This window comes from Ornithorhynchus anatinus, chromosome 19 (assembly GCF_004115215.2).
Source record: "Ornithorhynchus anatinus isolate Pmale09 chromosome 19, mOrnAna1.pri.v4, whole genome shotgun sequence".
NCBI lineage: Eukaryota > Metazoa > Chordata > Mammalia > Monotremata > Ornithorhynchidae > Ornithorhynchus > Ornithorhynchus anatinus.
The window spans coordinates 18,858,951-18,885,980 of record NC_041746.1 but is presented as its reverse complement, the minus strand read 5'-3'; the positions used below and the strand labels follow the sequence as shown (position 1 = coordinate 18,885,980).

General features: G+C 49.5%; 1 protein-coding gene across 1 annotated transcript in view; it reads right to left on the bottom strand.

Moving 5' to 3' along the window:
• Positions 1-437: 437 nt before the first annotated feature.
• TRAF3IP2 (TRAF3 interacting protein 2) overlaps positions 438-27,030 on the bottom strand; it is a 51,381-nt gene continuing 24,788 nt past the window's right edge. The window contains exons 2-10 of the mRNA XM_029047550.2: positions 21,694-21,760; positions 20,671-21,483; positions 14,877-15,069; positions 12,446-12,618; positions 9,406-9,494; positions 7,080-7,148; positions 5,172-5,288; positions 3,435-3,509; positions 438-1,020 (exon numbers count right to left, since the gene is read on the bottom strand). Of these exons, the coding sequence (XP_028903383.1) occupies positions 874-1,020; positions 3,435-3,509; positions 5,172-5,288; positions 7,080-7,148; positions 9,406-9,494; positions 12,446-12,618; positions 14,877-15,069; positions 20,671-21,483; positions 21,694-21,709 (1,692 nt within the window). The 5' untranslated portion in view covers positions 21,710-21,760 and the 3' untranslated portion in view covers positions 438-873. The remainder of the gene's footprint in view (positions 1,021-3,434; positions 3,510-5,171; positions 5,289-7,079; positions 7,149-9,405; positions 9,495-12,445; positions 12,619-14,876; positions 15,070-20,670; positions 21,484-21,693; positions 21,761-27,030) is intronic.

The following is a 27,030-nucleotide window of genomic DNA, read 5'->3' as shown; positions in this document are numbered from 1 at the left end:
TTAACAAGTACCATTAAAAAAAAAAAGGAAAAACTGGCATTGAATGTGAGAGTTGAACCATAGTGAATAAAGGTCGGCACTAAGGTTGCACAGGCTTCTGGTTTAGGGAGGGGAGTGGTAGAGTGGCGCTGTTGACAAAGGTGTGGCTTCAGAGATTATACTGAAAGCTTTTCCATTTAATGCTCTGCCAGCTTCAAGCAAGGTAGGCTTATATTTCCACATATATATATAAAAATATATATATTTCTACGTATATATATCCACATCTTAAGTATATATATCCACATCTCTCTCTCTATATTTGTATATCCAAGTTGCCTCATTCAACCAATCAACAGGATTTGTTAAGAACCCCCTGAGCGGGTGGGAAAGCACTGGGTGATGATTCATGACGCTCTTATGCGCCTATCTCTCCCTTCAGATAAACGAGACGCAACTGCATAAAAAGTAAACACATTTTTATTTTGTGTACATGAGCCGGTTTAGTGTGCGGACCCGTCGGCAAGCAAGACCATCTGGTCGGCAAACAGGCGTGAGCAGACAGGGGTGAGTCCGAGCCGCAGAATTTACAGAAACCTCCCGGCTAACCGACCCACGGAAGCGCTAAACAGAGACCACACCGTCATTAAAGCCTTGGACCTTCCCTCTGCGGTCAGTTTTAAACCTGGAAGAGAGAAGTGCCGTCATTCTCGCCTTTAAAGAAAGAGGGTGGGGAGCGTCCGACGGAAGTCTGTCGGGGTTTTTTGGGACTGCAGTTGACCCCTTTCATGGAGACTGGAGCGGTCCAAATGCCAACTCGCCCTCGTCGCCCAATCTCGCCCAGGAGGAGAGAGAGCGGGTCCGATCGGTCCGGGATCCGGGGCCCGTGGGGAGTCACAAGGGCACCACCTGTAGGGTTGGCAGCGGCCCTCTCGGGGGGGCCACGTACTCCTCTTCCCTCAACAACCGCAGCAGGATGTTCTTTTTATTTCTCGGCCAGCTGTAGACATGGGTGTTCTGAAGCCAGATGGGCACGTGCTCCTGCAGGAGGGAGGAGACACACTCGAGCACACACGCGAGCAGGCCCACACAAGCACACGCTTTGTCAGAGAAAAATCCGAGGGTTAGGAATCGTGGGCCGGATTCCCGGATCTGTCGCGACACCATTAGAGAAGACAATGGTTGGCGGTCACTGAGCGCTTACTGGGGGCGGAGCACTGTCGTAAGCTTTTCGGGGGAGTCCGGTACGTTCCCTGCCCGCGGCGAGCTTACGGTCTAGAGGACTGTAGCTTTCCCATTTGGACTTCTCCGGGTTTCCGTCCCCGGCGGCCACACTATTTTTATCTTGTTTCTGGAAGGGCCCCGGAGTGTGGGATCTGATGCGGGTTGCACCCGTCAGTAGAAAAACCACACACGTGGAACGTTTTCTATTTCTATTCCACGGTGTTCTTCCCGGACCTCACATTCAAAGAGAGGGGCAAAGGTCATTCAGAGTGAGGTGGGTTTTCTGGGGCTTGGGGGAAGTGTGCCAGAAAGATCTTTTCACTTCTCCTTAGCTTGCACGCACACGCTTGGGCTGATAATGAATGGCGGTTTCTGGCGTGGCGCACGCTTGCTAACGCAAGGCCCAGGGCAGCAGGAACGGAGAAGGGGAATCTCCGACGACAATCTGCGGTCGTTGGGACGGTGTTCCCGGGAATCACCCTCGGTCAGATAGACTGAGCCCTCGTACTGGGGCGGCGGCACAGACTGTATGAACGTTTGGCCTTTCCACTTCTTTTTCTGGCAAAAGAGCCCCTCTGGCACTTTTCCTTATGGCATTTGTTTAGTGTTTACTACGTGCCAGGCACTGTACTAAGCGTGAGGGTAGAAACGAGCTAACCAGTTTGGACCCCGGTCCTTGTCCCACATGGGGGTGACAGTCTTAATGCCCATTTTAAAGATGAGGTAACTGAGGCACAGAGAAGTGAAGCAAATGTCACACACCACCCTGTTATTTTCTGTGTCCCCGGGAGCCGCCTCCGCTTTTCCAAGCGGTCTTCCGGCCTTTCACGCCTTCCTTTTCCCCTAGACTGATCCTCGGGGACTTTGCTATCGATGCTGATGTTCCCACTGACCCTCAGTTACCCGCTTCTTTCCCTCAGGTCAGCTCGGCAGGTCTCCCGCTTCCACCCACCGACTCGGGCCCCGGCTTCATCTCATCATCGCCCCTCACTGTGCCATCTCTACCCTCACCAACAATGCATTTCCACGTTCCAACCACAGCCTCCTCACCTGCCTTGTCTCCCACAGCCCACCTCCCCTCAAAGCTGTTCTCTCTCCCCACAGAGACCTCCGATCTCTGAACCCTCACACATGGACCGCCCCCCCTCCAACTGCCCCATTCTCGATGCACAAATCCACGTCCTCAACCTTGTTCCCTCGGTTGAACTCAACTCCCTCTCCCGCTTCTCGCCCACCATCAACCTCGCCCCAGCAACTCCAGGCCCTAGAACAGCTCTCCGGGACGCTCTCTCCACTCCCACACTCCTCTCAATCAATCAATCATATCTATTGAGTGCTTACTGTGTGCACAGCCCTGTACTAAGCACTTGGGAGAATACGATGTAACACTAGAAGTCGGTAGACACATTCCCTGTCCACACTGACCTTACAGTCTAAAGGACCAGCTTACACGGGCAGTAGAAATACCAGTACTGGGCAGAGAAGCAGCGTGGCTCAGTGGAAAGAGCATGGGCTTTGGAGTCAGGGCTCATGAGTTCGAATCCCAGCTCTGCCACTTGTCGGCTGTGTGACTGTGGGCAAGTCACTTAACTTCTCGGTGCCTCAGTTCCCTCATCTGTAAAATGGGGATTAAGACTGTGAGCCCCACGTGGGACAACCTGATTCCCCTATGTCTACCCCAGCGCTTAGAACAGTGCTCGGCACATAGTAAGCGCTTAACAAATACCAACATTATTATTCATTCATTCAATCGTATTTATTGACCGCTTACTGTGTGCCGAGCACTGTATTAAGGGCTTGGAATGTACAATTCAAGACAATTATTCATCTAAAAGCTCTTAATTTAATTTTAAATTTGCTCATTTCTAATTATCATTATGTGTACTGTTTCCCATGCATCTGTCTTCCTCACTTTGCTCGTGAGATCCGAGTGAAATGTATTTGAATCGATTACCCGATAACAAATACTCTCTATTGTACTTTTCCAAGGGCTCAGTAGAGTACAGTACCCAGAGTAAGCACTCAAAAAATACCATTCATGATGACGACTCATTCAAAATTCTGACAGTGTTACCGATCCGAGAGTTTGCTAACCGGTGAAAGCTTCTGATCTCTCTGACGATACACACTACCCAAAAGCATTGATAAAGAGTGGGAGAGTCTTTTCGCATTAGTTTCCTCGTGGCACAAGAAAAATAATGATGTGTTGGTGGGGTTTTTTTTTTCCTTACCTTCTTAGCAGTGGGGAAGAGCACCGGGATAAATCTAAAATTCATGCTTCCTTGTTTAATGAATTCAATCTGCATCTAGAACCAAATAGAGTTCCAGGCTTAATCACACACCTTAGGAGTAAAGGTCATTTAATGGTACAGGTACACTCACCTTCACAGTGCATTTTTTACTTGATCACCCCTTATTTGTCATGATGATGATGATTATTATGGTACTTGCTAAGCACTGCTATGTGTCTAGCACTGATCTAGGTGCTGGGGTAGATACAAGTTAATCAGGTCAGACACAGTCCCTGTCCCACGCTGGGGCTCACAGTAGTATAATTAAGCTTTTTCACGGAAACTACGCTTCTGCACTCTATTGAGGTGGTAAAATTATTTTTAATTCCAACTCCATTTGCTTGTATCCTCCCCAGTGCTTAGTACATGGCCTGGCACATAGGTGCTTAACAAATACTATTATTATTATTAATAATAATAATTCAACATGCGTTTTAGCGAGTGTGCTAGTGGATCGGGGAAGGCTAGTGTAGAGGAAGCTTGGTCGAGAACGTTTAGACTTGGGATCTGCTGTGGGTCTGGGTCTTAATGATGAAAAGGCAGGGGAGTCTCCGTTCCTAAATCAAATACTTTCAAAGTTAATCTAGTTAATAATAAACAGCGTCTCGATGGGCTTCACACCCAACAAATGTCTTACTTCTGGAAAGCCCACTTTTGGGGTGGGAGTAGGAATAGGCTACAGGAAGAAGAGGAGGCAGGAATGGTTAATAATATCATAATTGTGGTATTTGTTAAGCGCTTAATATGTGCCAGGCACTGTTTTAACCGTTGAAGTAGATACAAGATAATAATAATGCTAATGATGGTATTTCTTAGGCGTGTACTCTGTGCCAAGCACTGTTCTAAGTGCTGGCTAATCAGGTTGGACAGGGTCCCTGTCTCACACTGAGCTCACATTCCTAATTCCCATCTTATAGATGAGGGAACTGATGCACAGAGAAGTGAAGTGACTTTCCCAAGGTCAGAAAGCCGACAAGAGGCGGAGGCAGGATAAGAATGCAGGTCTTGCTGACTCCCAGGCCCATGCTCTATCCACTAGGCCGAAGTAGAAAAGCAGTGTGGCTTAGCGGAACGAGCACGGGCTTGGCAGTCAGAGGTCGTGGGTTCAAATTCCGGATCCGCCACTTATCGGCTCTGTGATTTTGGGCAAGTCACTTCACTTCTCTGAGCCTAACTTACCTCATCTGTAAAATGGGGATTAAGACTCTGAGCCCCACTTGGGACAACCTCATTACCTTGAATCTACCCCAGCACTCAGAACAGGGCTTGGCACATAGTAAGCGCTTAACAAATACCATCATTATTATTATTAGAAAGCCTCTTTCGGAGAACTCTCACTTATTTAATAAGAATAATAATTATGGTGTTTGTTAAGCACTTACTATATGCCAAGCACCGTTCTACGCACTGTTCTAAGGGTTTTCCCTCCTACTTAGACTGTGAGCCCAATGTGGGACAGGACTGTGTCTGACCTGGTCGTCCTGGATCTACCCTAGCGCTTAGTAGAGTGCTCGGCACAGGGTCAGTGCTTGAGGAACACCACCATTACGACGATGAATCGGATTCCGGCCCCGAGTGAAGAAGATCCAGCTGAGGATATACGAGGCCCTCGGGGGAGCGGAGAAGCCATGACTGTAGCTCGGATCTACAGGGGCATCTTGCCTCGGCTTGGCTTACCATGCGATGGATGTACTTAGTATGCAGGCCGTGCTCGTCCGGATCCAGCTGGGACTCGGCCCCTTCGACATCCTGTTTGTATTTGGGGCTGATTGCGATGATTATCATCACTTTCTTCTGTAAATGAGAGAGAAAAGCATTTTTATGGAAGCATAAAAGTGCAGGATGTTTGGTAAAGGCAGGCAGCCAGCCGGGCCTGTAAAAAATCCCCGATGCGCTCGAGAAGCGAAGCATGGCGTCTCCTTCATCCTGCAAAGTGAAAATGCAACAAAACTCTGACTCCAGGGGCCTTAGCTTTCCCTTCCTCTCTCCCCAGGCCCCTCCCCCTCAAGAAAGGGATGCAAATGGCAGGGAATTAACTCTGAAAATAGATATTTATGGCCACCCTTGCCCGAAGATGACACGAGCAGACGTCTAATGAGAGGCAAAAAATTCTCATGAGGCAATCGAGTGACTGGGCATTAATTCAGAAAAACTTTCCATTATATGATGCGATGCTACTTTCCCTCTTAACTGCTGGCAGCAGCGCTCTTGAGCGAGCAGCTCCTGCTCTTTGTTTTAATGCAGGGGGCCAGGCTGCAGGAAAGACTCCTCGGCGAAGCCGGAGGTGAAGATGAAAGGCGGGCCACCGAGCCCGCCTGGCCGGTCAGCCGGCCGGCCCCGCCGCGGGAGCGACTGTGACAATCAATTTCCTCCCCGTGAACTGCGAAGCGTGAGAGGAGCTGGTGAGCGGGTGGAATTCTGTCAATGGAAATGAAATTACAAGCCGGAGTGCGGACGGTCACGTGAGTGATTTTCCGGGTTTCAACGCAGACGACGAGCCAGCTTGCCCAGGGAACCGCGGTTGCAAAGGACGAGATGCTTCAAGATGGCCTCCGATTCCACTGTATTGTTTGCGTCGGCTCCCTGCTCTTCTTCTACCATTCAACCATTTGTTTACTTTTGCTTCGCCATTTATCTGCCACCCGTGCCCGATCTGCTCCTTTCCTTGGGGAGCGGCCGCAGAACATCTCCCCTCGCCAGACACTCCCGTCACCACCGCCCCGGGCCCACCACGTGAGACCGCACAGACTCTCTCCACGGCGGAAGATCGGGGGGCCTGGCAGTGGAGCGGATCCTGGCTGAGCCGCGTGGGAGCCCTCCGAGGCCCCGACAGGCCCCCTCGACTTGCGGGACTCCGCACGCTGATGTTGTCTTGGATTAGAGGAAAGAGCCCGGGCTTGGGGCTCAGAGGTCGTGGGTTCTACACTCGGCTCTGCCACTTGTCAGCTGGGTGACTTTGGGCCAGTCACTTAACTTCTCTGGGCCTCAGTTACCTCATCTGGAAAATGGGGATTAAGACCGACAGCCCCATGTGGGACAACCCCATTACCTTGTATCTACCCCAGCGTTTGGAACAGTGCTGGGCACATAGTAAGTGCTTAACAAACACCATCGTGATCATTATTTATTTTATCTCGCCATTTGTGTCTGTCGCTAAACCCCGACCCACTTGATTTTTAAACTGGGGCCCCTCGAGGCCCAGGGACCATGTCTAACTCTCACCTGGATATTTTTTTTTCCCAATGCTCAGTCTGGTGCCCTGCATATGGAGCTGCTTAATAAACTGCTACTAATAATGATGACATTTGTTGAGCGCTTACTCTGTGCCAAGCACTGTTCTAAGCGCTGAGCACTGTTCTAAGCGCTCCTGTTCTTCTACTGCTACAGATACGTACTATTCCTAGGGAAACTCTCTCCCCAGTCCTTTCTTCCATCTCCCATTTGCAAAGAAGGCCTTTCGAGGAAGTGGGTAGGAGCACGCTTCGTTCGGGCCGCAAATATCGGCTTGCTAGCAAAACCCCTGGCTTACTTACTCTAGACAGACGGAGGATGAGTAGATTGCTTCCACTCGTTACTTTTACTTACATCACTTAGATAGCGCTCCATCCACTTGATGATGTCGATGCCACGCACCGTATCCTCAAATATGTCAATCTGAGAGAAAAGGGATGTTTGGCATTACTGGGAGAGCTTTTTTATTTTTAATGGTATTTGTTAAGTGCTTACTATATACCAGGCACTGTACTAAGCACTGGGGTAGATACCAGCCAATCAGGTTGGACACAGTCCCCGTCCCACATGGGGCTCGCAATCTTAATCCCCATTTTACAGGTGAGGGAACTGAGGCACAGAGAAGTGAAGTGGCTTGTCCAAGGTCCCACAGTGGTGGAGCCGGGATTAGAACCCAGGTCCTCTGACTCCCTGGCCCACGCTCTTTCCACTAGGCCACCCCGCCTCGCTTCGAGGACACCCGTTCACATGAATCTAATGTTACAGGGAGCCAGTCGGCAAAATCCATACATGGTATTTATTCAGCACCAGCTGTGTGCACCCTACGGAGAACTTCAGAAAGTGCAACCGAGGAAGAGACACGGGCCCTACCCTTAAGGAGCTTGCAGTCTGTTATGGGAGACTGAGAGACAAAATCTTTTGCAAATGTTGCAAGAGTATAAAAGGATAACTAGGTAAACAAAATCAAAGCAGGGATGGTGTATTTGTACTCTCCCAGTGTACAGTGCTCTGCAAACCATAAACCACTCAATAAGACTGACTGATTTAGTCAGAAGCCCTGGATTCCGATCCCAGTTCTGCCACTTACCTGCTCTGTGGCCTTGGATAAGTCAGTTAACTTCTCTGTGCCTCAGCCTCTCCTCTGTAAAAATACCTGTTCTCCTTCCCCTTAGTCTGTGAGTCCCACGTGGGATACGGACTGTTTCCGATCTTACCTTCCTCTGTCAACTCGTGTTTACTACGGTGGTAGGCACTTGGTAAGTGTTTAAATGCCACGATTACTATTTATGAGTAAATGTCAATTAATCAGAAGTTAGAAAATGGGTAGCTGCTAAGATGAATAAAATTAAGCATTAGGGCAGCTGTTGGTTGCAGGGGACCTGAGCAGATTGAATTTAATCGTGGGAAGCTTCTGCGAGAATTTGGGGTTGAAGAAATACTGTGGCAGATTTAAAGAGGGAAGTTAAATAACAGTATTTGTTAAGTGCTCACTATGTGCCAAGCACCGTACCAAGCCAAGCCCTGGGGTAGATATAAGGTAATCAAGTTCCACGTGGGACTCTAAGTCTAAGGAGGGAGAACCACCTTGCCCCTTCCTACCTCTCCTCCCTTCTCTCTTTCTACCGCCCACCCCGCACGCTCCGCTCCTCCGCCGCCCACCTCCTCGCCGTCCCTCGGTCTCGCCCATCCCGCCGTCGACCCCCGGGCCGCGTCCTCCCGCGGTCCCGGAACGCCCTCCCTCCTCACCTCCGCCAGACTGATTCTCTTCCCCTCTTCGAAACCCTACTTAAAACTCACCTCCTCCAAGAGGCCTTCCCAGACTGAGCTCCTCTTCTCCCTCTACTCCCTCTACCACCCCCCCTTCACCTCTCTGCGGCTTAACCCTCTTTTCTCCCCATCTCCCTCCGCTCCTCCCCCTCTCCCTTCCCATCCTCTCAGCACTGTACTCGTCCGCTCAACTGTATATATTTTCATTACCCTATTTATTTTGTTAATGAAATGTACATCGCCTCGATTCTATTTAGTCGCCATTGTTTTTACGAGACGTTCTTCCCCTCGACTCTATTTATCGCCATCGTCCTCCTCTGTCCGTCTCCCCCGATTAGACCGTAAGCCCGTCAAACGGCAGGGACCGTCTCTGTTGCCGACTTGTTCATTCCAAGCGCTTAGTACAGTGCTCTGCACATAGTAAGTGCTCAATAAATACTATTGAATGAATTAATGAATGAATGAGGCCCAGAGAAGTGAAGTGACTTGTCCAAGGTCACAGAGCAGACAAATGGCGGAGCAGGGATTCGAACACAGGTCAGAAGCCCGCCCAGGCCTGTGCTCTTTCCACTAGGTCATGCTGCTTCCCATGGATGATAGGAGAAATAAATGTGTGATCTCTGCCAATCTCCCAGCTTCTCAGGCCAGGAACAATCTGAGGCAGGAGGAGGAGAGACGGGGACATCCTTTGTCTTAATAAAGACTTTTTGCATTTTGGCTGAATTCATTTAAAAGAGTAATTCCACTTTTCCATATAAACTCTTTCTAAGCCTTCGGTCACGAGCGTCAGATGATGTGAACCGCTGGCCCTCCTCAAGACGTTAAACACTAGGCTTTTATTTACTCATTTTCCCTCTCGATAGTTTGCTTTCTCCCTTAGCTGTTCGTTCTTCTCCTCGGAAAGAATACTTACAGCAGTTTGAAATCCATTTACAAACAAGAAGTTCACGAATTTCATGACCTCCACAGCCGCGTCCACCGAATAGGTTATAAAGACTTTTCCTAGGGGAGAGTGGCATGCATTATTAGTGATGAGTCCAAAACGTGAATCCAACAGAATTGATTGGAATTGTACAGGATTGCTGCAGTTCGTTCTCCCCATCTAGATTGGAAGCTACTGAGGGGAAGGAAACACGTCTACCGACCCCGTTGTATTGTACTCTCCCAAGCACTTAGCATCGTGCTCTTCACAAAGTCAGCACTTATAAACTGACCGATTGATTGACTGATTGATAAATGCCCTGAACTGCACCGTGGGGAGGGAGGAGAGTGCGGCATCTGCTTTTATAGAAACTCCCCAGGCCGACAATGGTGGACAGAGAAAGATGTTGTCGCTGCTGTTATTGCTAATGGTAACCTCACCGATGACCCTTAAACTTCCCTAACCTCACCATGACCCCTCGATCCCCATCCTCCAGTCAGCCCATCCCAGCACCACCATCCTTTCTGTCTCACAAGACCATAGCCTTAGCATTGTCCTTGACTCCGCTCTCTCTCATTCAACCCACATACTCAATTTATCACCAAATTCTGTCGGTTCAACCTTCACAACATTGCTAAAATCCACCCTTTCCTTTCCATCCAAACTGCTGCCATGTTAATCCAATCATTTATCCTATCCCGCCTTGTTTTATTGTATCAGCTGCCTCGCTGACCTGCCCCCGGCCCAGCCTCCTGTCTCTCCCCCAAGCAGTCCATACTTTACTCTGCTGCCTGGCTCATTTTTCTAAAAAAAGTTCAATCCACGTTTCCCCACTCCTCCAGAACCTCCAGTGGTTGCCCATCCACCTCCGTATCAGACAGAAACTCCTTACCAGCAGCTTTAAAGCAATCACCTTGCTACTCTCCTACTACAACCCAGCCCGCAGGCTTCGCTCTTCCAATGCCAACCTTCTCACTGTACCGTGATCTCGTCTCTCTCGCCGCGATCTCTTGCCCACGTCCTGCTTCTGGCCCGTTAGGTCCTCCCTCTTATCCGACAGACGGTTATTCTGCCCGCCTTCAAAGCCTTATTGAAGTCACATCTCCTCCACGAGGTCTTCCATGACTAATCCCTCATTTTTTTCTTTTCCCATTCCTTTCTACATCGCCCTGACTTGCTCCTTGTATTTGCCACTCCCCAATCCCACTCAGTCGATCGTATTTACTGGGTGCAGACCACTGTGCTAAGAGCTTTGGAGAGCAGGATATAACAATATAACAGACACATTCCCTGCCCATAGCACTTATGTACATATCCATAATTTATTCATATTAATGTCTGTCTACTCTTCTATCCTGTAAGCTAGCTGGGGGCAAGGAATGTGTCTATTATATGGTTGTGCTAGCACTTAGAACAGTGCCCTGAATACAGTAAGCACCCAATAAATACGATTGATTGATTGAGTGTCTATAAGACAGGGAAGGAAAGTGACATAAATGCAGATGCCACCAGGATTGGCTTTTCTAGCAATCAGCTCTATGTTGAATTGGTATTTAGCACTAATTCCCTAGAACAAGAGAAAACATATTTTAAAAGCAGTATAAATTATATGTCCTCAACTCTGTAATCTTCTCAGGAACAAATCACTGGCTAAGTCGTACACCTCATCCATTTCCCGAGGAAAGAGCCAAGTCTGAAGGTTTAATTTTTCAGTTCTGGGTCAGAAAAACACCCATAAGTGATTGTACGAGCTATTTGACCTTTTCCAATAAGTAAGATAAAGTGCCAAACCTCATGAGAACAGGCTGTGAAATTTCTGGAACTTCAATCTGGGCTGACTGCAACCCAAGAACATTTGGGCGAAAGTTCAACGTTTCTGGTTTTGGCAGCAAAAACTGGAAAAAAAACCCCCCTCCTAACCCTGAATGTTTTTTTCTACAGAAACGCTTTGGGCATGTCACCCTTCCCATCACCCTTCCCACCCCCCAAAAAAATAATAAATCTCCAGTGGTTGCCTATCAACCTTCGTATCAAGCAAAAACTCCTCACTTTTGGCTTCAAAGCTCTCCGTCACCTTGCCCCCTCCTACCTCACCTCCCTTCTCTCCTTCTCCAGCCCAGCCCGCACTCTCCGCTCCTCTGCTGCCGCTCACCTCCTCACTGGGCCTCGTTCTCACCTGTCCCACCGTCGATCCCTGGTCCACGTCCTACCTCTGGCCTAGAATGCCCTCTCTCCTCACAACTGTCAAACACGCCCACTTCCTCCCGTCAAAGTCCTACTGAAAGCTCACCTCCTCCAGGAGGCCTTCCCAGACTGAGCCCCACTTTTTCTCTGCTCCTCCTCCTCTCCCTATCACCCCAAATCCCTCCCTCTGCTCTACCCCCCTCCCCGTCCCACAACACTTGTCTATATGTACATTTTATTTTATGTGTATATATCTATAATTCTATTCATTTATGTCGATGCTACTGATGCCTGTCTACTTGTTTTGTTGTCTGTCTCCCCTCTTCTAGACTGTCAGCCCGTTGTAGGGTAGAGATTGTCTCTGTTGCCAAATTGTACTTTCCAAGCGCTTAGTACAGTGCTCTGCACACAGTAATCGCTCACCAAATATGACTGACTGAATGAATGCTTTTTTTAATGAATGGGCTTGAGTTTGCAGGTAGTTATGAAGGGTCATGGATCATGCTGGGCCATTTTTTAAAGTACATCACTCATTCCTTCGGGAAATGACTCGTTTTCTTGACGGCTGCTGCTAATTCGTGGTGAAATATTAGGCTTCTGCCAATACCAATAAAACACACCCATCCAAAGAGATCCAACAAACTTTTCTCTTTCCCCTGAGAAAACCTGGTGGCGAGAGCTTTATGGGACTTGCAAATAATCTTTTTAGAACCACCAGACACACCCACATTACAGACTCAAATCAAAAAGTTCCTTTTCGGTGGACGGGTTTTAAGACGATCAAGTGAAGGTGTCAGAAAAGCAAGACCTGACAAAGAGGAGAAATACCAGAGTGCAAACCACTTACGCAATTCTTCGGGCAAATTGCTGGTTTTCAGAGTTCCCCTGACGGTAGGATTACTGAGGGGCCCGGGGGTTGTGTCCGGCGCCGGGCCCCGGCTGACCGGCGGGCTCGGATCGGCAGGGTCCTCCTCGTGGGCGGGCCTTGCTCTACCGGGCCCCTGGATGGGCAGATGACCCCTGAGGAAGAAAGATCTTTTGTCGACATATGTTTCCCCCAGCGTTTCAGACGACTGTGTTTGGGAGGTAGCCCTCCGCTTCCAGAGCTCATTGGCTCGCCTGAAGTTGGGCTTCAAGGGCTTCAACGTTTTTCGTGCCGGTGGGCCGACGGCGGTGGTTAGTGGAAAGGGACTAGAGATGGAGCAAGATGTTGACTCCCATCCACTGTTCCAAATGGGGCTCACAGTCCAAGGCGGAGGGAGAACAGGTAAAGACTCCCCATTTATTTTTTAACGGTATCTGGTAAGCGCTTAATATGTGCCAGGCACTGTTCTAAACACTGGGGTAGCTACAGGCTAATCAGGTGGGACACAGTCTCTGTCCCACATGGGGCTCACAGCCCTAAGCCCCAACGTACAGGTGAGGTAACTGAGACCCAGAGAAGTGAAGTGATTTGCCCAAAGTAATGATGATGATGGTATTTGAGAAGTGCTTACTATGTGCCAAGCACTGTTCTAAGCGCTGGGGTAGATCCAAGGAAATCAGGTTGTCCCACGTGGGGCTCACCGTCTTAATCCCCATTTTACAGATGAGGGAACTGAGGCACAGAAGAAGTTAAGTGACTTCCCCCAAGTCACACAACTGACGAGTGGCGGAGCCGGGATTAGAACCCACGACCTCTGACTCCCAATCCCGGGCTCTTTCCACTAAACCACGCTATTTCTCAAGGTCACACAGCAGACAAGCGGCAGAGTCCGAATCAGAACCCAGGGCTTCGTGACTTCCAGGTGCCTGCCCTACCCACTAGGCCACGCTGCTTCTCCATTGTGCAGTTGAGGAAACCGAGACACAGAGAAGTTAAGTGGCCAAGGTCACACGGCAGGGAAGTGGCGGCGCTGGGATTAGAACTCAGGTTTTCTGGTTTTCAGGGCCATGCTTTATCCACTAGGCCTTGCTGCTTCCCATGGAAATTCCCTTGAGTCCCTGCTCCAGCCCAAGAAGGGTGAGGAGACAGAGGCAACAGACATGGGAGACTCAACTTTTAGAACGTAAGGGAGGCCGGGGTTGTGACTACCTCTCTCTCCCCTCCTTCAAAGCCCATGTCTTCCGAGAGCCTTTCTCCGACTAAGCCCTCATGCCTCTTGCTTCTGCACTGCCCTCACGCTTAGATCTGTGGACTTGATATTCCCCTCACCCTCATCCCCACACCAATTACGTACGTATCTGTAATTTCTTTCAATGTCTACCTCCCATTCTCCTTGTGGGAAGACAACGTGTCGACCAACTCTACTGTACTGTCCTTTCCCATGTGCTTAATTCAGTGCTCTGCACACGGTAAGTGCTCAATAAATACCTTCGATGGAGTGGTTGACTGATCGTGACCAGGGAACCTGGAACTGTGCTCCTCTAGCCACAGGGCCCTGTGCTCTCTCTCCTGGTGCTTTTATGTTTTTATCGCGCTACCATTTTTCAGACACCAGTCCCCGACCAACTTCCTCTCCCGGCTTCGTTCTTAGACTGCAAACCGTTCAGGGGCTCAGGGTCACGTCAAATTCTCAAAAGTGATTCTTTTCCCAGGGCAGTATTCTCAGTGCAGTTTTTTCCCAACGTTTAGAACAACGTTTTCTTCCGGCATTTCATTCGATTGCATTTACTAAGTGCTTACTGTGTGCAGAACACTGTACTGAACGCCTGGGACAGTACAACACAACAATAAACAGACATATTCCCTGCCCACAGCGACCTTAGAGTCTAGAGGGGGAAACAGATATTAATTTAAATAAATTACGGATATGTACGGCTTTGGAGTCAGAGGTCATGGGTTCGAATGCCGGCTCGGCCACTTGTCAGCTGTGTGACTTTGGGCAGGTCACTTAACTTCTCGGTGCCTCAGTCACCTCATCTGTAAAACGGGGATTAAGACTGTGAGCCCCACGTGGGACAACCTGATTCCCCTGTGTCTACCCCAGCGCTTAGAATAGTGCTCGGCACATAGTAAGCACTTAACAAATACCAACATTATTATTGTGGGGCTGGTGGGGGGCGATGAAGAAAGGGAACAAGTCAGGGGAATGGAGAAGGGAGTGGGAGAAGAGAAGAGGAGGACTTAGTCGGGAAGATGACTTAGCGGAGACGTACCTTCAATGAGGCTCTCAGGTAGCGGGGAGAATATTTGTTAAGCGCTTACTATGTGCCAAACGTACACCCCCGGGCTTGTTCAATCTCCATCAACACGACAACTCTCTGCTTGGTTTGAAACTTAGCTCTGCGACACTCACAAGTATCTCGGGTTCGTGGGGGCCGGGCAGTCTCTCCGCACAACTCCCTCTTCTTCGGCTTGAGGGCTGGAGTAGTTTGGGATGACCTTCTGGGCCGGCTGGTTGCCTCTTATGCCGTGTCCAGGAAGGGGCGGCATCGGCTGAGACGGCTGGGCCATCTGCTGGTAGGGAGCCCGAGGGTATTCTTGAACATCTAGGAGATTAAGACATTGCTTCGTTCAATCGCGTTTACTGAGCGCTCACTGTGTGCAGACCACTGCCCTGAGCGCTTGGAAAGTACAATTGAGCAACGAATAGAGACAATCCCTCCCCAACGACGGGCTCAAAGTAGAGAGGCAGCGTGGCTCGGTGCAAAGAGCCCGGGCTTGGGAGTCGGAGTCATGGGTTCGAATCCCGGATCTGCCACTCGGCAGCTGTGTGACGGTGGGCAAGTCACTTCACCTCTCTGTGCCTCAGGGACCTCATCTGGAAAATGGGGATGAAGACCGTGAGCCTCAGGAGGGACAACCTGATTACCCTGTATCTACCCCAGCGCTTAGAACGGTGCTCTGCACGCAGTAAGCGCTTAACAAATATCAACATTATTAGAAGATGACAAAGAAAAGCATTTGAAACTCGCTCCCCTCAACTCACACCTCACCCCACCCTCAAAGGCACACAACGCTCACTCTCATTCATTCATTTAATCACATTATGGAGCACTGGCTGTGTTCAGAGCACCGTATTAAGTGCCGGGGGAGTGCAAGACAATAATAAACAGACATCTCCTGCCCTCAGTGAGCTTACAGTCTAGAACTGGGGAGACAGACAATAATATAAATACATTACAGATATGTACACAAATGTGGGCAAGTCACAACTTCTCTGTGCCTCAGTTACCTCATCTGTAAAATGGGGATTAAGATTGTGAGCCTCACGTGGGACAGTGTGATTACCCTGTATCTACCCCAGAGCTTAGAACAGTGCTCTGCACATAATAAGCGCTTAACAAATACCAACATTATTATTATAAATGCCACGGTGGCTAGTCAGGGCGGCGCAGAAGGGAGTGAGAGAAGAGGAAAGGGGCACTTAGGGAAGGCCTCTCGGAGATGTACCTTCAGTAAGGCTTTGAAGCCGGGGTGGGTAACTGTCAGATTTGAGAAGGGACTGCGTTCCAGGCCAGAGGCAGGACGTGGGCGAGGGGTCACCGGAGAGACAGATGAGACCGAGGCCCAGTGAGAAGTTAGGATTAGACGAGCCCAAGCGTGTGGGCTGGGAAACGGGTCCTGAACAATTTTGTAGAAAAATGATCTGGGCAGCAGAGCCAAGTAAGGACGGGAGAGGGGAGAGAGCTCCCTCTCTCACCCTCTTTGGAGCAATTCAAGTTTCGAAAGAGAGAGCGATGGCACGGCGGCATTTGTTAAGCACTTAATATACGCCAGGCACTGTACTAAGCGCCGGAGTGGATACAAGCAAATGGGGTCGGACACAGTCCCTGTCCCACACGGGGCTCACCAACTCAACACTCATTTTGGGTTCGAATCCCAGCTCTGCCACTTGTCAGCTGGGTGACGGTGGGCAAGTCACTTAACTTCTCGGTGCTTCAGCTACCTCATCTGTAAAATAGGGATGAAGACTGTGCGCCTCACGTGGGACAACCTGATGACCCTGTATCTACCCCAGCGCTTAGAACAGTGCTCTGCACATAGTAAGCGCTTAACAAATACCAACATTATTATTATTTTACGGATGAGGTGACGGAGGTCCAGAGGAGGGAAGTGACTTGGCCCAGGTCACACGGCAGACAAGAAGCGGGGCCGGGATAAAACAGGGACTTAAAGTCCACGGACACTGCCGTGCCGGTGGTGACTGAGCGGTTTCTAGCTCTGCGGGGATCGAAAACGCGGGGTACCAGTAGCACTTGCAGAAACAGGAGCACAGCTCTTCAGGAGGCCTCTGTGTTCCCTCTTGATCGATGACATGTACTAAGCGCTTGGGCGAGTCCTCCATTCTACTCCTGACCCCCGGACCCTGCCTTTACAACACGGCCTCTTATCCTCGGGCCTCTGCCATTTGGCTCACCGTGTCCCAGTTTCCTCATCTGCCAAATGGGGATTCAATCCGGGCTCTCCCGCCTACCACAACTGTCTGCCGGGGGACCCTGGGCAAGTCACTTTGCTTCTCTGTGCCTCAGTTTCTTCATCTGTAAAATGGGGATAGAGACTGCGAGCCCCACGTGGGGCGGGGGCTGCGTCCGATCCGATCTGCTTGTAATCCCCCCAGCTCCTAGCAGCGATCAATAGGATTTATTGAGTGCTCACTATGTGCAGAGTAATGTACCAGTTCAGTGTTGGGCACATAGTAAGCACTTCAAAAAACACAATTATTAATTATATAGGAATATATGTCTATAATTCTATATATATCAATAATATATATGACTAGAGGGAGAAGCAGCGTGGCTCAGTGGAAAGAGCACGGGCTTTGGAGTCAGAGGTCATGAGTTTGAATCCCGGCTCTGCCACTTGTCAGCTGTGTGACTGTGGGCAAGTCACTTAACTTCTCTGTGCCTCAGTTACCTCATCTGTAAAATGGGGATTAAGACTGTGAGCCCCACGTGGGACATCCTGATTCCCCTGTGTATACCCCAGCGCTTAGAACAGTGCTCGGCACATAGTAAGCGCTTAACAAATACCAACATTATTATTATATAGGACATAGATTACCTACAATTTATTTTATTGCCGGTCTCTCCTGCTAGACTGTAAGCTCCTTGAGGGGAAGGATCATATCTGCCCACTGTACTCTAGCCTCCCAAGCAGTTAGCACAGTGCTCTGCACAAATTAAGTGCTCAATCAATACCACTGATTGATTGATACAGAATTTTGCCATGCGAGGAAGTCAGCAGACAGTGTTCTCTTGGTCACTGGGGTGACAGCAGAGAGAGGTGATTTTAAATGAGAAGCAGCCTGGCCTAGTGGATGCAGGAGAAGCAGCGCGGCTCGGTGGAAAGAGCCCGGGTTTGGGAGTCAGAGGTCATGGGTTCGAATCCCGGCTCTGCCACTTGGCAGCTTTGTGACTGTGGGCAAGTCACTTCACTTCTCTGTGCCTCAGTGACCTCATCTGGAAAATGGGGATGAATAATGTGAGCCTCATGTGGGACAACCTGATTACCCTGTATCTACCCCAGCACTTAGAATAGTGCTCTGCACATAGTAAGTGCTTAACAAATACCAACGTTATTATTATTATATAGCATGGGCCTGAAAGTCAAAAAGACCTGGGTTCTGATTCCCGGCTCCTGCCGCTTGTCTGCTGCGTGTCCTTGGGCAAGTCACTTAACTTCTCTGTGCCTCGGTTAGCTCATCTGTAAAATGGGAATTAATAGTGTGAATCCCATGTGGGACATGGACTGTGTCCACCCTGATCATCTTACATCTACTCCTATGCCTGGCACATGTAAGTGCTTAACAAATACCATCAAGGAAAACAAATGGAAATACAGTCGCTTCAGAGATCCGGGATTGTGTCTACCCCCTCTACTGTGCTCCCCCAAGCGCTCAGTACAGTCTCTGCCCACGGAGTAAGCGCTCCCAAAATACCACTGATTGATTTCAGAAGTGGCTCCCATCTCTCTCTGGGCCGGCCACCGGTAGCGTCGGAAACCTTGGGCTTCCTGGGCCTCCAAGAGCTCCGGGCTGGGGGCATCACCGGTTCTAAGCAGCGTGGCTCAGTGGAGAGAGCCTGGGCTTCGGAGTCCGAGGTCATGAGTTCGACTCCCGGCTCTGCCACTTGTCAGCTGTGTGACTGTGGGCAAGTCACTTAACTTCTCCGTGCCTCAGTTCCCTCATCTGTAAAATGGGGATTAAAAGTGTGTGAGCCCCACGTGGGACAACCTGATTACCCTGTATCTCCCCCAGCGCTTAGAACAGTGCTCGGCACCTAGTAAGCGCTTAACAAATACCAACATTATTATTATTATTATTCTAACTGGGGTGGGCTGGGCCGCCCTTCCGCCAACATTCATTCATCCATTCATTCAATAGTATTTTTTGAGCGGTTACTATGTGCACAGCACTGTACTAAGCACTTGGAATGTACAATCGGGCAACAGATAGAGACAGTCCCTGCCCATTGACGGGCTTACAGTCTAATCGGGGGAGACGTAAGCAGGCTAGGTCTAGCCTCCAGGATGGGTCTGGGGTTTTTTTTTGTCTGATTTGTTGTTTGCCCACTCCTGATCTAGTAAAACCAGGTTGCAAGTCTGGGCAGGAGAGCGCCTACTGAGGTCTCTCTAGCAGAGTCCCATTTGTGAAGCGATTCCTGTAAAACAGGTTTTTATCCCGAATTAGCAGAGTTATCATGAAAGGAACTCTGGCAACTGAGGACACTTTTTTTTCTTAGTTTCGTGCAACAGTAGCACCCAATATGATTCCTGTTCAGCCCTGCAATCGTCACCAAGTGGTCAAGAAATCAATCGTATTTATCGAGCAATTACTCTGGGCAGGGCACTCTACTAAGCGCTTGGGAGAGTATCACATTAACAGAATTAGCCAACACGCTCTCTGCCCATAATGAGCTTACAGCGTAGAGGGGGAGGCAGACATTAGGTTGGACGCAGTCACTGTCCCACGTGGGGCTCACAGTGTCAATCCCCATTTTCCAGATGAGGAAACTGAGGCACTGAGGAGTGAAGCGACCCCCCAAGGTCACCCAGCAGGCAAGCGGCGGAGTAGGGATAAGAACCCATGTCCTTCCGACTCCAGGTCCGGGCTCTATCCGCTACTCCATAATGTTGGTATTTCTTAAGCACTTACTATGTGCAGAGCACTGTTCCAAGCGCCGGGGTAGATTTACAGGGTAATCAGGTTGTCCCAAGTCAGGCTCACAGTCTTTATCCCCATTTTACAGATGAGGTAACTGCGACACAGAGAAGTGACGTGACTTGCCCACAGTCACACAGCTGACAAGTGGCAGAGCCGGAATTCGAACCCATGACCTCTGACTCCCAAGCCCGGGCTCTTTCCACTGAGCAACATGCTGCTCTGTGCCTTTAGCTCGTTGCGGGCAGCGGATGTGCCTACCAACTTTGTCATATTGTATTCACCCAAGCACTTAGTAGAGTGCTCTGCACACAGTTCTCCCTTACTACTACTAATAATAATGATAATAATAGTGCTTACTACGTGCAAAGCACTGTTCTAAGCGCTGGAGACGATAGAAGGGGATGAGTTTGTCCCACATGGGGCTCACAGTCTTAATGCCCATTTTAAAGATGAGGTAACTGAAGCACAGAGAAGTTAAGTGACTCAGTGGAAAGAGCCTGGGCTTCGGAGTCAGAGGTCATGGGTTCTAATGTGTGACCTTGGGCAAGTCACTTCATTTGTCTGTGCCTCCGTTACCTCATCTGTAAAATGGGGATTAACTGTGAGCCTCATGTGGGACAACCTGATCACCCTGTATCTACCTCAGTGCTTAGAACAGTACTCTGCACGTAGTAAGCGCTTAACAAATACCAACATTATTATTATTAAGTGACTTGCCCAAAGTCACACAGCTGACAAGCAGCAGAGCCGGGATCTGAACCCAGGACCAATTTCATTTGACCAATATTGATTTGAACTGATCCATCGACTGAGAATCCAACCGAAATTGACCTTGGAGAAAATGCAGTCACCCAACGGAGAAGCATCCCTCCCTCTCCTCCGCCCAAACGGGGCGGTCCCCATCAGGTAAAATGAAGCAAAGAGTAGACGAAGCAGTCTCCGCTGCCCACGGACACCCAGTATCGCCCCATCCAGGGTAACTTACATCGGGGACGGTGATCCGGACCCCCGGGGTATTGGAACCTCCAGTTCCACTGAGCCTGGGGAGAAGGGTTAGGGGGCGGTAACTGGGGATACGCGGGATACCGCTGCGGTTCCGCCTCGAGGTAGTCCCTGGACCGAAGAGGTCTAGGAAGGTCCTGGGGGTAACCCACTGAGACAAGAGGCAGGGGCCGTTCCAGGTGCTTGATGCCCAACGCGTCGTGGGGCTGGGAATCGTAGCCCGTGTCTAGAGTGGGCAGGTCCGGCGGCGTCCGGATTCCCGCGGGCTGAGGGTGGGGCCCGTCGTCTCGACCCCGGCCCGAGGAGTCCGCCGAACCGTCCGATGAGCTCCGGTCAGATCTGACGGAGTCGCGGCCGGTGTCCGGCGCCGCCGCCGAGAGCTCGGGGCCCGGCGGCCGACTGCGGCTCTCCCGAAGCGAAAACCGATGCTCCCGGGGGACCTCTCCAGCCTCCGCTTCGCTTGCAGCTGACCAGTCGGAGGCAAAATCGTTCCCGGGGTCCCGGAGCCGCCTCCAGAAACTCCGTTCACACTCCTCCAGGACTTTATTGCGTAGGTGTCGCCCTTGGAGGTCCTCAGGCCAGGGAGGATGGGCGAGCTCGGGGAGCTTCCAGGCTAGTGACTCCGCCTGGGGACAGAGGGGAACCGCCGGGGGGCCGGGGACGCCATCTTCCACGTCGGCCCCGGGCGGCTCCGGTTCCTCTTCCGAGGAACATTCCGGGAATTCATTCATCAGTCGCGACGGGAACGGATCTGATTCGTCTACTTCGACGGGAATGCTACGGTGCATTCTCCTCCCTGGAACGAGAAGAGAAAAATTCCAGCTATCGGCGGTTGCATAACCGCCCGGCGATCACCATCGGAGGATGTCACAGCATAAGAGGGAACGAAATATGAAACCGGGGCGTTTTGGGAAATAACCGAGTGAAGATTTAGTTTCTAGTCACAGTGGCCAGACGCACAAATGACAAGGTGGGTTAATCTGTGACACGGACTTGAGTGACTCACCTGAAATGGAGGTCATTTCCTTTTTAGGGGAAGCCCAGATCCAAACTTTCCAAGATTCTCCCACCACCTGGCAAGGAAAGAGAGGTCATCGTCGCGTGATCAAACCCTGGGCGGACTGACAATTACGAACCTCGTCCAGACCCGAGCGTGACGCAAGCTGAACTTGAGGTTTGTATGGGGCAGACCTAGTTTGGCCGCCGGCCGGGCTTAATTTGGTTTCTGGAATGCAGATGGGGTCAAGCGTGTATGTTGGCCTCTGTGTGCTCTTGAAATTTATTATCTCATCAGAGCCGGATGGGCTGGCAGCGGAAATCAATCAACTTACGGAGGATCTCTGTGTGCACTGTGATAATGACAACTGTGGAATTTGTTAAGCGCCTATTAGGTGCTAAGCACTCTACTAACCCCTGCAGCACAAACAGATAAAAAAGCTGGACACAGCCCAGGTCCCACCTGGGGCTCAGAGGCTAAGGAGGACCGTATTCCAGATGTTGATCTTCTCTGGCTTGGAGCCACTGAACTGAGGGGAGGGGTCCCACTAGATTCGAAGCTCACTGAGGGCAGGGAACGTATCTAACAAATCTCTCCCAAGCACTCAGTACGATGGTCTGCCACCGGTAAGTAAACAATACCAGTGACCGATATTGTGTAAAGTATTTCACCTCTCTTTAGAAATCCAGGATCAACTTTGTCAGAGAAAAAGGGCAGAGAAGGGTAAAAAAAAGAAATTTAGAAAAATATTTCCAGTGTTTGGCAATGTAAAACCTGTTGATTAGAACGATTTCAGGACTATCAACCTGTTGCCCACAATCAACGGTATTCATTCATTCAATCTTACTTATTGAGCGCTTACTGTGTGCAGAGCACTGTACTAAGCGCTTGGAACTGGCTGCCCCCCCGAGTCTTCCCTGCCTGTTGGCTCTGACCAAGCCCTCAATAAGTGTCATTAATTGTCTATTGCTGAATTGTACTTTCCAAGCACTTAGTATAGTGCTCTGCACACAGTAAGCACTCAATAAACCCTGCCCACACCGGGCTTACACTCTAGAAGGGTGAAAGATTAGCTGATTGAGCACTTAATTTGTGCAGAGCACCAACCTGAGCATTTGGGAAAGTACAATAGAACAGAGTAGGTAGTTTCGGTAACCTCAGAGAATTTGGGGAGGGTCTGGAAAACCAGAAGTGAAAGGATAAATAAGTATCAAAGGAAAGAGTGAAACGCAGAGAAGTCGGAATGGAAAAAAAAAGCAGATTTAATAAAAGGGGGGCAAGTAGAAAACTGAAGGAAGATCCAAAATCAACCTAGTGCTTTTATTCATTATTAACTAGAATGGAAAGAAGGGCGGTTTGGTCATTTATGTATTTATATTAATGTCTGTCTCCCCCCAGACGGTAAACTACTACTAAGTGCTTAACAAATACCACTGAAAACAAAACACAAAAAACAAAATAAACTACACGCATATGCTTAACCACTGTGTCGAAGTCTTTCCTTTCATTTGAGGCTACCACTCTCCTGCATTACTGGATGCCTCTTTTTCCTGGGATTATGAAATCTGAAGAACAACAATTTTCTGTCCACTTTGTCCACGCCCTTAAAGATTTCGGAAACTTCGGATCGGCCCTCCCTTTCGTATCTCTTCATGATATTCCATCAGTCAAGAATACGTCGGTCTTGTTGCATTTATTTCAATCAACAAGCAACCTTGACGATTGTCCTCGACTCATCTCTCATTCGACCCACGCAGTCAATCCGCCATCAAATCCTGTCATGTTCTACCTTCACAACATTGGTAAAATCCACCCTTTCCTCTCCATCAAACTGCTACAATGCGGATCCGTGGACTTACGGTATCTCACCTTGACTATTGCATCAGCCTCCTTGCTTCCCGTCTCTCCCCACTCCGGTCCTTACTTCACTCTGCTGCCCGGATCGTTTCTCTAAAACAGGTTCAGTTCGCATCTCTCCACTTCTCAAAACCCTCCGATGGTTGCCCGATCTCGTCCGTCTCGCCGCCGACCCCTCGCCCACATCTTCCTTCTGGCCTGCAGCTCTCTTTGCCTTCATATATGACAGACTATCACTCTTCCCACCTTTAAAAGACATATTAAAAATCACATCTCCTCCGATAGGCCTTCCCTGACTCAGCCCTCATTTCCCTCCCTTCCTCTCCCTTCTGCGTCACCTATGCATTTGGATATGTAGTCTTTGAGCACTTCGTATTCATCCCACTCTTTTCCCCACAGCCCTATGTAATATCAAAATTTATTTTAATGTCTGTCTTCCCCCTAGCCTGCAAGCTCCTGGTGGGCAGGGAACGTGCCTACCAACTCTATTATATATACTATATACTTTCCCAAATGCTTATTGCAGATAGAAAGTACTTATAAATCAATCTATCAATGCTATTTACTGAGCAGGGAAGCAGCATGGCCTAGTGGGTAGAGCACGGGCCTGGGCGTCGGCAGGTCGTGGGCTCTAATCCCGGCTCTGCCACTTGCCTGCCGTTAGACTTTGGGCAAGTCATTTAACTTCTCTCGGCCTCAGTTCCCTCATCTATAAAATGGGGATTAAGACTGTGAGCCCTGTGTGGGACAGGGTCTGTGTCCAACCGATTATTTCCTATCTCTCCAATCGCTTAGAACAGTGCCTGGCACATAGTAAGTGCTCAACAAATGCCATTATTATTATTATTACTTTGAGAAGCACTGTACTAAGCAATTGAGAGAGTCCAATGCAAAAGACATGTTCCTGCCTACTGGGAGCAGAGAGTCTAGAGAGGAGTTTCATTTTTGGCTTCCACCCGGCCCTCTCTCTCAAGGAATATTCCCCCGAACCACGCTATCCTTTCCATGGAAAGAGGATCGGCAGGAGAAGGGAGCAAGATAAAACCACTCCGGTTTTCTCTCCATTCCTGGGGTCCTCATTTTACCATTATCTAGCCCCACCGTCAAATATGATGGCTCTTCTCCCTTTAGTGCTCTGAATGGGAACAAGGGAATATGTGGCTTTCACTTCCAGACAAGAAGGAAGGATTTTTATTACACTGGGGCCCACTTATCTTCCAAGCCTCATCTCACCTGCCAACCTCATTAGCCCTCCCCTCCCCAAGGGCTTTTTCATTCCCTGACTCCTCTCCACTCCTATCGCTCACTCAATCCTATTTACTGAGGGCTTAGTCTGTGTAGAACACTGTACTAAACGCTGGGGAGTACAACCCCTGATCTTGCCTATCTCGGGACTGACCCCCAGCTCACGTCCTACCTCTGTCCTGGAACACCCTCCCTCCTCAAATCCACCAATCACTCTCCCCCTGCCCTTCAAAGCCTTACAGAAGGCACATCTCCTCCATGAGGCCTTCCCAGACTAAGCCCCACTTTTCCTCATCTCCCACTCCCTTCCGCGTTTTACCCTGGCTCGCCTCCCTTGCTCTTCCCCCCACGCCCCACCCCACAACACTTATTCATTTATTCAATCGTATTTATTGAGCACTTACTGTGTGCAGAACACTATATTTATAATTTTATTTATTTATATTGATGTCTCTTTGCTTGTACTGACGTCTTTCTCTCCCCGACAAGTCTGTGAGCTCCTTGTGGACAGGGATTGTTTTCTCTCTATTGCTGTATTGTATTTTCCCAAGTTCTTAGTACAGTGCTCTGCATCCAGTAAGTGCTCAATAAATACGATTGAATGGATTCATTCATTCATTCACATCTTTCACATTCGCATCCCCTTCTTGGAGGAGATGGGCCTTCAATAAGGCTTTGAAGGGAGGGAGAGTCATTGTCTGTCGGATTTGAGAGCATCCTGGGCCAGAGGGAGGGAGTTCTGGGCCAGAGGCAGGACGAGGGTGAGGGGTCTGCGGTGAGATAGGGGAGATGGAGGCAGGGTGAGAAAGTTAGCACCAGAGGAGCAAAGTGTGCGGGCTAGGTTGCCGGAGAATAGTGAGGTGAGGTAGGAGGGGGCAAAGTGCTTTAAAGCCAATGGTGAGGAGTTTTTCTTTGATGCAGTGGATGGGCCACCATTGCAGTTTTTTGAGGAGCGGGGTTGACATGACCTGAACGTCTCTGTAGAAAAATGAACCGGCAGCAGAGTGAAGTATGGACTGGAGCGAGTGCTTACTACGTGCAGAGCACTGTACTAAGTGCCTGGGAGAGGAAAATACAACAGTAAACAAATTCACTTAAATATAAAAGGCAAAAGGTTAACACAAAAATACACCTATTAGTTCTTCACGGGGAGTTCAGCAGATGAATTTTCCCTCCCTTTCTCTTCTGTTTCCTTGTCTCTCTTGCTCTTACAGCTCGGGAGACAGTGACATATCTGTGTATACACAATCCGCACTACAAACACAAATACAGATGATAATTATGGTATTGGTTAAAAATTTACAATGGGTCAAGATATTTTTTTCCCGTTGAGTAGAAAGAGCACTACAGATTATCAAAAAAAAAAAAAGTTCAGTCTATGTCTTCACCCCTCAAGAACCTCCAGTGGTTGCCCATCCACCTCCTCATCTAATCTACCAACGGCTTTAACGCCCTCAATCAGCTTGTCCCCTTCTTGCTTGGCAGATTTCCTACTATAACCCGGCTTGCTCACTTCCCACCCCGACCGGTTGACTGTTCCTTCATCTCGTCTATCAGCTGGCCCCCCGCCCACGTTGTGACTCTGGCCTGAAACTCCCTTCCTCTCCATATTGAGTCAGTCGTATTTCATTCAATCGTACTTATTGAGCGCTTACTGTGTATGCTTGGAAAGTACAATTCAGCAATAGAGACAATCCCTGCCTACAATGGGCTTACAGTCTAGAAATACAACAGACCACCACTCTTGCCTCTTTCAAAGCCTTACTGAAATTATGGGTCCTCCATGAGGGATCCCAGCTAAGCTCTCATTTCCCCTACTCCGTCACACTTTTGCATTGCCTATGCCCTCAGATCTGTATTTACCCCACCCTCTCCCCGCAGCACCTTCGTACAGATCCGTAAAAGATTTAAAAAACCGTCTCCCCTTCCAGACCGAAAGCTCCTCACGGGCAAGGAAGGTACCTCCTCATTCTGTTGCATTGTACTCTACCAGATGCTTAAAAACACGGTGCTCTGCACCCAGAAAATGCTCAGTCTATACCATTGATCGCTTGACGACGGGAATCTTGGTGGCGTGGTTGGATAGAGGGGGAGGAGGAAAGGAATGGGTTGATTGCGGGGAGGGGATTCAGGGGATCCGGTGAGATCAGAAAGTTCAAGGGTTGCAGGCGAGGTGTCTAGCTTGTAGAGAGGGGGGATTTGGTGCTAATTGTGCTCGCTGGGACTCCGACCCCCGAGAGGATG